The sequence below is a fragment of the Oncorhynchus clarkii genome, chromosome 17 (assembly GCF_045791955.1).
Source record: "Oncorhynchus clarkii lewisi isolate Uvic-CL-2024 chromosome 17, UVic_Ocla_1.0, whole genome shotgun sequence".
In the NCBI taxonomy this organism is placed as follows: domain Eukaryota; kingdom Metazoa; phylum Chordata; class Actinopteri; order Salmoniformes; family Salmonidae; genus Oncorhynchus; species Oncorhynchus clarkii.
The window spans coordinates 22,799,673-22,813,702 of record NC_092163.1 but is presented as its reverse complement, the minus strand read 5'-3'; the positions used below and the strand labels follow the sequence as shown (position 1 = coordinate 22,813,702).

At 42.1% G+C, this 14,030-nt stretch overlaps 1 protein-coding gene across 1 annotated transcript in view; it reads left to right on the top strand.

Moving 5' to 3' along the window:
* Positions 1-14,030, top strand: part of LOC139370551 (egl nine homolog 1-like) — a 45,725-nt gene that overhangs the window by 11,871 nt on the left and 19,824 nt on the right. Inside the window, exon 2 of the mRNA XM_071110118.1 lies at positions 9,701-9,820. Within this exon, the coding sequence (XP_070966219.1) occupies positions 9,701-9,820 (120 nt within the window). The remainder of the gene's footprint in view (positions 1-9,700; positions 9,821-14,030) is intronic.

Here is a 14,030-nt window from a genome sequence, read left to right as displayed (position 1 = left end):
ACCATTTCTTTAAACAGGGACTTCCTGGCAGGCTGCACCCTATGCTACTGATAGGACGTATTTGAGTCATCCATCGCCAGGACGACCTTCACATTTCCTGCATGTGAGGAACACCCCTTTACCGCCAGCTTTGGGCCCTTACTTGTGTTGTGTTTTAGAGGACAATTGCCTTAAAGATACACTTTGGAAGTTTAGTTCTCATTGTTTAAGTCAAATTGTGGCTTGGATGTTGGCTGCATGTTTCATATGCATATTATATGTTTATACATGCATTTCCTGTTTTCACACAAATCCATGAAAAAATATTGGGGAAACAATGTATGCTTTTGCTCATGGTTGTGAAAAAGGTCACTCTGTCCAATGAGGACATTTCTGGACAATGGGCGATTTCAGTCCATTTAGGGTACCCCTTTGGCTCAAGATCACCTTCCGGCAGATATTACATATAACCTCTTTAAGTTATTAGACCAATAGAGAAAAAATAAACTGATGTAACTGCCATTTTGTTTGGGGGTATGTCTCTGAACCCTTTGAGCTGCTGTAGTTCTCTCAACTCTGTTGGCTAGCAAGGTGACTGAGTTTGTTCTGTCACAGCTGTGAAGAAGGACGACCCCTGATAGATCAGTGACTGTTTGGACGTAGATTGGATTGCTTCCCTTATCAGTCTCTATACACAGACAGACATATGCATGAAGCTCAACTTTGTCTGCCATGGAAAACAGTGGAGCTCTGCTTGCTTGTAACGCAAGCCCCGGATTCTATGAACTTTACTGATGGGTGTCTAACCAAACAAACAACTTCTAAACTACCCAGAGAATGTTGCTTTTGGAACCCGGACATGCTCTGTGTCTTGATGTATCTTCTGTCTATAATGATTGGTTCTGTGGTTGACATGGGGAATGCAAAAAGCAACATTTCACTAAAAGAAAAGCCTGGCTTTTGTGTTAACTAAAATTGCAGTAATTCTACACTGGAAACAACACTATGGTATGGTGTTAAAGGAAAACAATCATCTCCCTAGAGTTCAGATAGGGCTTTCAAGTGATATTTGATAGGAAGTAATCCGCCCTGCAAGCTTAAATAGTGGCTTGTTTATTTTCTATAATAATTTGACGTTTGCCTCAGTCGTTAGTTTGTGAGAAGCAGACTAGTGTCCAGGCTTGAAGGTTTCATTTTAAAATTTTCTGGGTGTTAGGCCTAAACAGTAGGAAAATAAACAGACTGACCATGATATTGTGTGCCATATCCGCTAACAAATTGGGGGAAAAAAACGATCATTATTGTTTCCTAATTGATTGTTTTCCAGTGGTCCTGGGACTTAGCACAAATGCACTCTGTCAAGGTCTTAAAGAACAAGAAAATGTCCCCTTTCCATGATTGCAAGGCTTGGACTTATTTGCCCGAAAAATTGTACATCAATGTTTTTTGTCGCTTGTCACTATTTTGAAATATACATTTGTCACTGAAAGTGTTGGGTGCCTAACACGCTAAAGTTGTCTTGATTGATGGACTTTGACATTTGAAAATGTGTTCATTTATCAACACTTTTCAAAGTTAATTTAACGCTTTTCCAGGTAATTATATGTACATGTTGAAAGTGTTTATTTAAGCACTGTGGGTGTTAAAATTGCTTAGGAGATTTTCCTGTGTACTTTCCTGTTTGACAATTCAAAGGACATGTCAGCTGCAATTGATAGACTTTTGTACAAATTCAAGGAAATTGGCAACAGTTCAATGCAGCTGGTCCAGTTTCACCTGTCAGTTTGCTCAGCCATGTCATCTCCTTGTGGCCGTGCACTACAACAGGATGTTTGAGAAGCGCCAAAGCAGCACTTCCTGCAGACACTGATACGGGCAACAGGGCCATACTGGTTTCTCTGACCTTTAGTACAATAGCATGTTAGCACCTACTAGACAATGAGGAAATGCTCAAGTTACTAGGCAAATAATTGTACACTACCCCTTTCCCTTTAACATGGCCCATTGCATTCATTTGGGATCCACCTGCGCTCCCTAAAGAATCTTACTTATGAGGACCTACAAAATGCAGTGGTCCACACATGGTAATGGGAAACCTATGGCATAATTCCTCCTGGTTGTGTATACTGGTTGTCTCAGGCCTCATAAAAATTCCAAAAACCTTTGGTGAGTTACTGGCTGGCTGCTTTAGGATTGTTTGAACCTGTCCTGGCAGTTTCCCCACCATTTTTATCCTGTCTAGGAAGCGCTATTGATTCATTTAGGGGCTTGTTTGGACGGGCAGCGATGCAATGGGTTGACCCTCACAGGCTACAGGCTAAAGGCTAAAACAGCAATTTAGGGAATGTCAACAAAACAGGCTGAGCTCTCTAGTGAGACACAGATGGTTTATCCAGGGTTGTGTTCATTAGTCCATAAACTGTGGAAAGCTTACCAATACCGGGATGGACTACATGGACTTGGCCAATAAGAAATACGCACAACTTGTTGTAACAAATTCTTACAGTAGTGCAATTCTCTTCCCTGATCTTGGGGGACCCATAGCTTTTGCACACTCAAGCCCCTGATAAGTTGAATGTGGTGTGTTTAGCGCTGGGATAGAACAGAAATGTCCACACCCTGGGTGGATAAATTGTAGAACACTGCCGTAAAGAAGAGCATATTTATCGACTTTGATTGAATATTGCAGGTAATTTCAAACGTGGGTGAGTTGCTTCGTGATCTAAGTGAAGTTGCATTGAAAGAGTGAAAACAGTTGCTTTTTAAACAGCTGCTTTATATAAATCCAGCTTAAAGCATAAAACAGTGCACATCCTTCTTGAAAGTCAGTCTCACTTTAAAAGGTCACTTTGAAAGCAGTTCAGGTCCTTCATCTCAAACACTAAATGTCTGTCAGACAGTAACTCATGTAGCGTAAACTGCACACTGCGGGGGTTGTGCATGACCCGTCTCAATTGGCTCGCTAACCTCCCTCTCTTGACCATAACAAATGTGTTTACTCCAACACCGGTTGAGCCTGGCCTGGATGCTCTTCTAGTGCCAGGGCTAGTCCCCACTCCCCGCTAGAGAAACAGCAGCCAGCTAGAAGACAGACAGACAAGCAGCATCACGCACCGCACGTAGCACGATCATTAAAATAAAGCCTGTCTGGATGGGCTCCAGCTGCCGACACAGGCACCGCTGAGTTTAGATCAGTTCAGCCACTCTTCACCCTGAAGTAGGCTTGGGCAGTATACCATTTATACCATATACCGCAGTGGAGGCTGCTGAAGGGATAACAATAAATCACAATAATGTCTGGAACGGAGTGAATGGAATGGCATCAAACATATGGAAAGAATGTGTTTGACGTATTTGATACCCTTCCACTCATTCGGCTCCAGCCATTACCACGAGCCTGTCCTCCCCAATTAAGGTGCCTCCAACCTCCTGTGGTATACCGGGGTATTGAAAAAAGCAGCAGGATGTTTTTTCAAAACCATCTAAACTATGAAGTTTTTCACAAATATTTGTAGCTAACTTTTAACCATTTCACACTTACCAACAAACGGATGTGATCATCCTACAGTGGTCCCTGTTGCGTACGATCATACCTCTTGGTTAGAACGCTTATTTTGAACGTTCATTTTCGATTGTTGTGTCAATCAGCATTTGAGCTGGCCACATTTTTTTTCCCCACAAACATTTTGCACAAACACAGTCCTTACAAAGTTATGTCCAGAATGTGACCAGTTTATTTTTGGATGGAATGATCAGACGTTCACAGAAGTAGGTACAGCATAACACAATCATCCGAACTAGAAAGATTTAGGCTACATTTGTTCTGGCGCTAACTGAGGAAAGATTGAAGTAACACAAGCAGTCATATTTTTATAACTCTCGGCTGATAGAAACTACAATATGAATTAGCTAATAGCAATTACTATTTATAATTAATCACATCACGGGTGAGCTCACCACTGATCAAAATAATTGAGTAAAACACTTTATATTAAGTAATCTGACGATGGGTAGTTTGTGCCTTGCTTTTTCTTTTCTTCCTCGCATCAACCACAGATAATAGGAGATAAGATGAGTTTGGTCGGTTTATAGTACAACCTTCAAAAAAGTATTTTTTCACACATCGTAGGTGTCCATTGCAATAAATGCAATAATCGGGATGCATTATTTGTCAGTAGTACTTGAAAACAGGTGAATAAAACTGTAATTACATTATGCTCCATACATACTTACATGGATAGATACTGTATGCGCCTACAGTAGAAACGACAACACGATATACAAAAAAATAAGGAACTTACTTTGATAGGAACGCACACATGTCCAACGTTATTATTTGTAAGGAAAACAACAAGGAAGGCAAAGCGAGCGCCAGCAAGAGAATTTTCAAATTCTTGCAAGATTGCGCAAATATATGCATATTTGATCTGCGCAAACATGAGTGAAGTTTATCCGGCTCAGTAAAGCCTCAAACATAAATTGTCCGCAACGCTGAAATGGGCTACTTCTATGTGAATTAATGAGGAGGCGGAACACACCTCAATTCAAACTGTTCTTAAAAAATACAATTTGTTAGAAAATAATTTGAAATTGACAAGTTTAAACAGCCTATAGATAATTTGCAGGCAGTGCGTGTTAACTGTCCTGTTGTGTAAAATCACATTTAAGAACAGTGAGTGCATTCTGACATCATGTGCATGAAACGACTCACGACGGGGCGACCATCAGAGATATTTGGAACTCACTTGTGAAAAGGTTTTAAGTTAATACCTGCAGTCAACTTGTGTTATACGTTAGGAGATAAAGCAGATTGCGTTCTTAATTTCACCTGTGACATTATTTTACATTATGAAGCTTACCGTAGTTCCCCAGAACAGTTGAGCCAGTCGCGTGTTTGTTTTTAATAGCACAGCAGGAGCCGGTATGTCCATAGCGTTCTATATCTATCGGTGTGTCTCAGTTGTGTGGCGAACACATGAGGTAATGCAATTCACTACTAATGGCTTTCTGCCAGAAGTCAAAAACTCTGGATGAGTTATCTGCACAGTTAAACAAATTTCCCTGTGCTTCCTATTAGCATTTTTTCCTCCTCTGTTCTTTCTCCATCTGCTCGGTTTACACATGCTGCTCTTCCTTCAGAAAAGCATGCATCACATCTTTATTTGCACAATTCCCCTAGTTCACTTTTGCTTGTAAATGTAAACTCACTGAAAAATGACATTCGGTAGCTACTAACTTGTATAGCTTTATGAGCTCGATTTCCTTGTCTTTGCAATTAGTTTGTTTGTTTTTCACTCGTTAGCAGTTAGCTAACAGTGTCTATGTGATTTTTCTATTAGTTTGTGCTAATTTTGTTAGCATTTTGATAATAGAAGGTCAATTAGCTTTTCTCGTGTTTTTAGCTCCCCTTTGTGTGCTATGCCGGTAATATCGTAAATCTCGGGATGAGATAAGGACGGTATGAAAATCTGCATACTACCCATGCCTCCTCTGGAGGTGGTGCGGTGTCAGAGATCGAGTAGGATGAGAGAGTGGGAAACATCACTCACACTCACAAACACACTAAGGTGCATTCACACAGACACACACTCACTTTCAAACGTTGAACCATGCAATTACACAGAAAGACTGAAACATGCACAGACACCCTCACCTTCAGACACACAAACACTGGAATACTCAGACATTTACACTCAGACATTTACACTCAGACACCGATACACTCACTCCAAGTGTGCAAAGACTGGAGTGTTGAAGCGCATAATGCTCAATGCTAAGTGCAATATAGCCTATTCCATTTGTGTGGCCTTATACAGTTCAGAGCTGTGACCCATTTATGCATTGTGCCTACAGTAAGCGAGTACCTCGCTCCAATACATGTCTATTGCATTACACATACATTGGCTTTCTCACGTCTGCTTGCAGCAAGTGCGGTATAAAATGTAACTGATCACCATCAACTTTATTTACATAAAATATTCATTAAACATCTGGAAAATAAAGTAACAAGAGCAGCAATTTCAGGTCACAGTTACCAAATTACCCTCAACCCCCTATAACAGTCTTGTTATGCATATTAAGTGCTTACAGTATGAGATGTTTCTTGCGTTTTGTAGGCCGCTGTTGTCATAATATGGTATGCGTAGGGTTGCAAAACTTTTAATCAATTCCCTGGTTTTTCCAAAATCCCTGTTGGTGGATTCCTGGATTCAGGAGCGAAAAAGCAGGAAATCCGTAATCCCCCAACCAGGATTTCTAGAAAACCAGGGAATTTATTGAAAGCTTCCTGAATTTTACAACCCTAGGTTTTGTACGGGCACTGCCTGTATAAAGGTGGTATGGCTGCCAACCTTTTTTCTCCATTCACCTGCCCTCTCTTAATGGGGGCACTTGAGAAATTGCTCTTGCACAGAGCTTATAGGAGGCATAGGTCATGCGAGACATGACCACCAGAAGCCAAATGACGCAATGCCCACATAATGTAAACCCCCACGGCTCACCACCCCACTCCCCCTCTCGCACTGAGCGAAACCTCTCTGACGCACTTCAGCCCCACACTCCATGTCTTCAAATGGCATCTGACGTTATCTTCCGCATGTACCCGTTCACTCCCTCGACTTGCGTCAGCCCTCGGAGCTGTGTTAGCTTTGTCCCTACTCGTCTTTTGTTTTTGTTTGCGTGTGTCGGTGGTTCCCTCCATTTCGAGCCCAGCTTGCACCTGCCAGCAGGGAAAGCGCTAATGGTTGGATAACAGTTGAAATAATGGCGAGTGGATTGTGGGGGCTGTCATGTGTCATGCGTAGCCTGTCACTGACTGCCGGCTGCAGCGTGGAGATCACTCTACGGAATTCGAGGGCGAGCGCGGGGGAGATCGAAGCAGCGTAATTTATATTTAAAAAATGTCAAGTCATTTAGCCGAAGCTCTTATCCACAGTTACTTACAGGAGCATTTAGGGTTAAGTGCCTTGCTCAAGGGCACATCAGATTTTTCACCTAGTCGGCTCGGGGATTGGATCCAGCGACCTCTGTTACTGGCCCAATGCTTTTAAACGCTAGGCTACCTGCCGCCCTATCCTGATGAGCTAAGCAGAAAAATTCAAACAATAGCAGTGGGCCTTTTTTTCAAGTTTCTGCTGCCCTCGTTCCCAACGTTCCGACCTCGACATTCCAAAACTTTCGAGGATGGATTGTTCTGTTGTGCAAAACAAAAAAATCAAGACCTTGGTTATCACAAAGTCTGGCCTTCACGGCATGGCTTCACGACATGGTCTCCACACAGACAGACAACCACACGCACACACGCAACTGTGATCACCACCGCCTATCCCAGTTAGACTCAAAGTCTGACCCAGAGCGCTGGTGACCTATTTCGTGACCTCAGACCCCCCTTTCCTCTCTTTGATTTCCTTTCTTTTGCGTGCGGGCCTCTCTTAAATAAAAAGACGAGGGGGTTTCCACCATCTGGAAATGACCCTGGCGGAGAGGCGTGAACGGGAGACGTGCAGAACATCCTGGTGGTTAACAGCCTCCCGCCCCCCTCTCCCCTCATCTCACCCCACCTCTCCGTCCTCCTCCACAGATGGAAAAGAGATCAGAAGGTCTTCCAGTTCACAAATAAGCACATACAGAGAGAGCCCGGTAATCTGGGGAAAACAGCAGTGTAAGCAGTCTCATGTCATGGTATCATACAGTCCTGTGGGGTCGTGGCGGGGTGGGTTACATTCTGGCCATTGTTGACAGTCTAAGAACCTATCAGAATTATGTTATCAGTGTAGCATAGTTATGATTATTGTAGAACATAATTGAAGAGGACTTGCAATGGGAACTTGACAGGTATATTGTTTGGAAAGCAGTTCCAATTCAGAGTGTTGTCATTTTGCCTACTTTGGAATTGAATGATTTGTCACGTCAATGTCTTCCCACTTTATTTGGATAGTCCCAAATAAATGGTTTGTACATGATTTGTAGATGTTCAATAACTGTCAACAACATTTCAGCTAACTATCCATTGCCCTAGCCCTAATCTTAACCTTAGCAAGTAGTTGCTTATCAACAGATAGTTGTCCCCCATGATTAAATGAGTCCCCGTACGTTCGTTCGTCACACGCGATTTCTCAGACACCACTGGACTGATTTTGACGAAAACTTAGGTGAATGATGTGTTTTGCCATAGAGATCTGGCATTTACAAAATTACACATTCCGCCCTTTAGAATTTTGTGTAAAACACTTAAATGCTACGCCTATGGCACAGAATTACCTATCTGCACAAAACTTGATATGTGGCATCTATAGACAGAAGTCTCAACATATCTCTTGATCTGTTTGACTCCGAGTGATTACATCTGGCACACACGCTCAGGGATATGATAGCTAACCCATGCAATGTCTCAGACACCACTGGCCCGATTTTGATTCAACTTGGGCGAATGATGCATCTTGCATTAGAGATATGTCATGTATAAAATTACACTGATTGATCCAAGGGAGGTGCTGCATCGTTCGTGGGGGACGACATGTTTACTTTTGCCTCGTTTGTTAAAAGTTTGACCATCTGTACTTTCAAGGTTCCAGTTGTATCGTCACATGCACAAAGACAGTGAAATGCCTTTTTTGCAAGCTCTTTCCTAACAATGAATGAATCAATATCAGAGCACAGTGCCATCTCTTTTGGTCCGTAGATATGGGACTATCCAAATAAAGTCTGACGAAATATACTACTTTGCGACTACTCAATTGTAGCCTATGTCCTTGGAAGTACTATACATCTGCAATGACCAAGCAAAATGCATGTGTGTGTGTCCCTCTCCTCCACTTTGGCCCAGTCCCGTGGCAATACCCGAGCACCAAAAAGATGTATCCATTTATAAGAAAATAAAGATGTATCTGTGCATAAAAAAAATGTACAAATCCACCCACGGTTTGTTACGTAACAACTTGTGCCTGTGACCCAGAGACCGACATAATAAAGGGGAAAAATGCTCGTAAGCCAACAGTTCTGACCTATTGTTTTCTAACACTTGAAGTAAAGGCCTGACTGATGACACAGCAAAAACAACTTGGCTACTCCAATTAGCCTCTTTCCTTTCAAATCAGCCCAGCAAGTGTGTCAGTCGCGCCTCTGCCTCGTCTTTCACTCGTCAGCAATTATGAATAACAAGCTCGCCTTTTTGTTTGTGAATCTCTTTTTTTTGTTGTTAGCATTGCTTTGAACAGGAATAATTGAGTATATACTTTGTATACGCATGCATTTCAATAGCAGTATTATCCATTATGAATCAACAAGACGTCTTAAATGACATGACAATTTCATAATAGGAAATGTGCTGTTCTATTATATGCTTTACCAGAGTGTAGCCTAATCATGGAGGCAAGTATTCTGAAATGACATAGAATAAATAGCGTGTTAAAAAGGGGTCACTTTAAACAATTGGCTATGCGTTAATCATTTGTTGTGAAATGCATTGTAATGATTGTCACATTTTATGTATACACAAAATGTATTTGGAAAGCAACAGCCAAGCAACTGAATTGCATCTGTATTGATATCCTCAACCGGTGTCCATGCAGGTTAGCAATAAATTACATCTTAGAAATAGGTGTTTGAAAATATGTCTACTGTTGGGAAGCATTTTTATTTTCTGTGACAACTTTTACAACACTGTCAAAATGGCCACCCAAAATATTTCCTTCTGACATGCCCTTCTCATGTTCTTTTTCAGGCTATGGTGGCCTGTTACCCAGGAAACGGGACTGGGTATGTACGCCACGTGGATAACCCTAACGGCGATGGGAGATGTGTAACATGTATTTACTATCTCAATAAAGACTGGGAGGCTAAGGTATGTCAAAATAATGAACTCAAAGCAAACTCAAAACAATATTTCGTTTATTTAGTTCTGGTTGTAAACTGGTTCTCTGTTTGGGGACATTTCACCAGGTAAAGAAGTATTTTTCATGACAAGATCTAGATGGCATGGGAAAGACTACATATTTTGGTCAAATTCTAACCAGTAAAAAACAATTCTGGTTCCTTAAAAAAATACAGTAGATCTATACAAGGCCTATTCATCAAAGATGCCATAATGACGTCATTGCAACCAGTTTTCTCTGCTGGGAACAACACTGTGGCTTTGAACTGGGAACAACACTGTGGCTTTGAATATTAACTCTGTTAATTCCATGCCAGTCACCCTTCAGTTTCTGGATGTAATCCCAAAGTTCACCAAGCAGACCACTACATGAGTTTATGCGGAGGAGAGAAGCGTTGATCGATAAAGGGGAAAGGGGGGTGTCTAAACAGGTGCTGACACGCTATGGATTAATCCCATACATACTGTACACTGACTCCATTGCTTGGCTACCCAAACTCCTTGCTCCAGAAACCAATGGGTTGGGACAGAGCCAGAACACATGTTGGTAAAGCGTTGTTTTGAAAACTTGAAACTCTGATTGGTTTGAGATGATCCAGTCTGATGACTTTGTTTTGTAAAGCGCCCCTCATTTTGACGCCACCACAGACGACTTCAACGATGGCAGTCTGACTGAATGAAGTGTGTAACAAACGATAGAGCAGCGGAAGAATTCAGTTTGAGTCGGTCAGGTAACTGACTCCATGCCATATGTATGGTGTCCATATAAGGACAGCCTCTGATAGACAAATCAGAAGGATACCAACGCCTTGTGAATCTGAAGCTGTTCTAATATGACAACCATACATGCTACGGTGTGACAAGTGATGACAAAAGCAATTTCTGACATGGCTGACTATGGAGTCCTGTTGGGACGGAAAACATGTAATGGACACAGTCTGCATAATTTACAGCAAATGTGGGCACTCACTGCTATTACATTTTCATCTCAATTGCACAAATAATACACAAAATCCCCCCCACACACAGGCACCAAAGGGGGTGGCAGTAACTTCTAGAACAAACCCCAGGGCTACCACTAGAACATTGTGATTGCAGGTGGAAACTATGCTGGAATGGGGATGACAGGCAGGCAGGTCCTCTAGCTCTCCCACTCTGACGTTGTGGGCCTTTGATTCTAATACGATAGCTCCCTCCCTGCTCCTTCCCCCTTATCTTTGCCTTTGCTGACCCTCCTCTCAGATCTGAAAGAATTAACGTGAATAGGGAGATAAGGAGTTTGGAAACCACTAGTGGATAGTAGTAGGGCTGCAGCCTAGGTCCTTGTAAGACTCGACAGAAGAGAAGCTGTCAGTCTCACTGCCCTACAGGCCTGGTATAAGAGTAGCAGCTAATTATTAAATTAGGACCACTTAGAGATTTTACCTGGGTCATGTTCAGTAAGGAGAAAACAGAGTGAAACAAGAGTAACTACCTAAACTGTTCCAATAAAGACACAGATTTTAATTTACTGTTGTGTAATAATGGTGTGCCCTACTGAGCACGACCCTAAACTTGCAAATGCCTCAACATCAGACATCCCAAACATTTTGTTGTAGCCCTGAACCAGCACACCTGATTCACCTAATCAAGGGCTTGAGGATTAGTTGAATCAGGTGTGCTAGCTCTGGAATATCACATATATGGAATGGTTGGAGGTTTCCGTTGAATAGTTTGAGGAATGCTGGAGAAGTTGATGCATCATCAGTGTTTCCCACTTCCAGTCATCCAGTACCCCCGGACAAGCACACCTGATTCAACTTGTCAACTAATCATCAAGCCCTCAATTAGTTGAATCAGGTGTGTTGTCTGGGGCTACAACAAAAATGTGTGCTGTTGGGAGTACTCGAGGACCAGGGGTTGGGAAATATTCTAATCAATAATGCCTGAGAACCTGGGAATTATTGTCTGACAGCTCCCAACAAGGGTTGTTCTGAGACCCTAGGCGAAGCCAAGGGCTGGGATATAGCCCATGGAGGGAGTTTTCACATGATAATTCCCGGGTATGAGGGAGTTATTGCTTTTTAAAACGTTTGCCAACATATTTACACAAATATTTTTCCCAAAAAATATTATTTTAACAAGTAAATTTGTTTTTGCATTCTGAAATTGCTACCCAAGTGGGCTGGTCGTTAGTTCTTTTTTTCATGTTTTGACCCAGTTGTTAAATTAAAATAATTATATTCATTCGACATTGCTATGCTAAACAAATCATTGGCATGTAGCTAGCTAGCAGAGATTCAATAATCATGAGAGACAAGAACCTCAATTTTTATTTATTTATGTTTATTTCACCTTTATTTAACCAGGTAGGCTAGTTGAGAACAAGTTCTTACAACTGCGACCGTACCAAGATAAAGCAAAGCAGTGCGACACAAACAACAACACAGAGTTACACATGGAATAAACAAACATACAGTCAATAATACAATCGAGAAAGTCTATATACAGTGTGTGCAAATGAGGTAGGATAAGGGGGGTGAGGCAATAAATAGGCCATTGTGGCAAAATTATTACAGTATGTCAAATTAAACACTGGGGTGATAGATGTGCAGAAGATGAGTGTGCAAGTAGCGGTACTGGGGTGCAAAGGAGAAAAATAAATAAAATAATGACAATATGGTGATGAGGTAGTTGGATGGGCTATGTACAGGTGCAGTGATCTGTGAGCTGCTCTGACAGCTGGTGCTTAAAGCCAGTGAGGGTGATATGAGTCTCCAGCTTCAGAGATTTTTGCAGTTCGTTCCGGTCATTGGCAGCAGAGAACTGGAAGGAAAGGCGACCGAAGGAGGAATTGGCTTTGGGGGTGACCAGTGAAATGTACCTGCTGGAACGCGTGCTGCGGGTGGGTGCTGCTATGGTGACCAATGAGCTGAGATAATGCGGGGCTTTACCTAGTAATGACTTATAGACCTGGAGCCAGTGGGTTTGGCGACAGATATGAAGCAAGGACCAGCCAACGAGAGCATTTCGGTCGCAGTTGTGGGTTGTATATGAGGCTTTGGTGACAAAACGGATGGTACTGTGATAGACTGCATCCAATTTGCTATTTTGTAAATTACATCGCCGAAGTCAAGGATCGGTAGGATAGTCAGTTTTACTAGGGTATGTTTGGCAGCATGAGTGAAGAATGCTTTGTTTGCGAAATAGGAAGCCGATCCTAGATTTAATTTGGGATCATTTATGATTTAATAAATATCCCATAGGCCTACATAGGCAGCAACTTATGGTTGGCAAGTCCAAGCTAACCAAGCCAGTTGTTGATATTAATAGTGACGTTTCCATTGATGGCACTCGAATGGAAGAACTGTCCATGATCCTGGCAATGGTTAGTGACAGCCAGTGTTTGCCTCTTCTTTGGCGGAGAATCGGACATCCCTCACATCGCTGCAAGCTAAAATGTCACTCCAGCACTTTCTGTTCTCCATGTTAGGGGCTGCCAAAAACCCTTAAATGAGCTCTCTCACCGATTGCCACACACATACATTATTTCCTGTTGTCCCACATATCAACCAATCAGCATCCAGGACCCAAACAACCTGTTTTATATTGATCTACATTATGAAATCCACTAAGAGGTAGATACCCGGGAGATACTTCCAGAGGGTCTTAATAGCTGCAAATACACTGAAGAAGGATATTTACGCAACAGTTTCAAAGATTTTACTGAGTTACTGTTCATATAAGGAATTCAGTCAATATCAAATAAATTCATTAGGCCCTAATCTATGGATTTCACATGATGGGGAATACAGATATGCATCTGTTGGTCACAGATACCTGAAAATAAAGGTAGAGGCGTAGATCAGAAAACCAGTCAGTATTTGGTGTGACCTCCATTTGCTTCATGCAGCACGTCACATCTACTTCGGATAGAGCTGATCATTGTTGATTGTGGCCTGTGGAATGTTGCCCCCTCCTCTTCAATGGCTGTGCAAAGTTTCTGGATATTGGCGGGAACTGGAACACACTGTCGTACACGTCGATCCAGAGCATCCCAAACCTGCTCAATGGGTGACATGGCTGGTGAGTATGCAGGGCCATGGAAAACTGTGACATTATCAGCTTCTAGGAATTGTGCACAGATCCTTGTGACATGGGGCCGTGCTTTATCAAGCTGAAACATGATGGTGGTGGATGA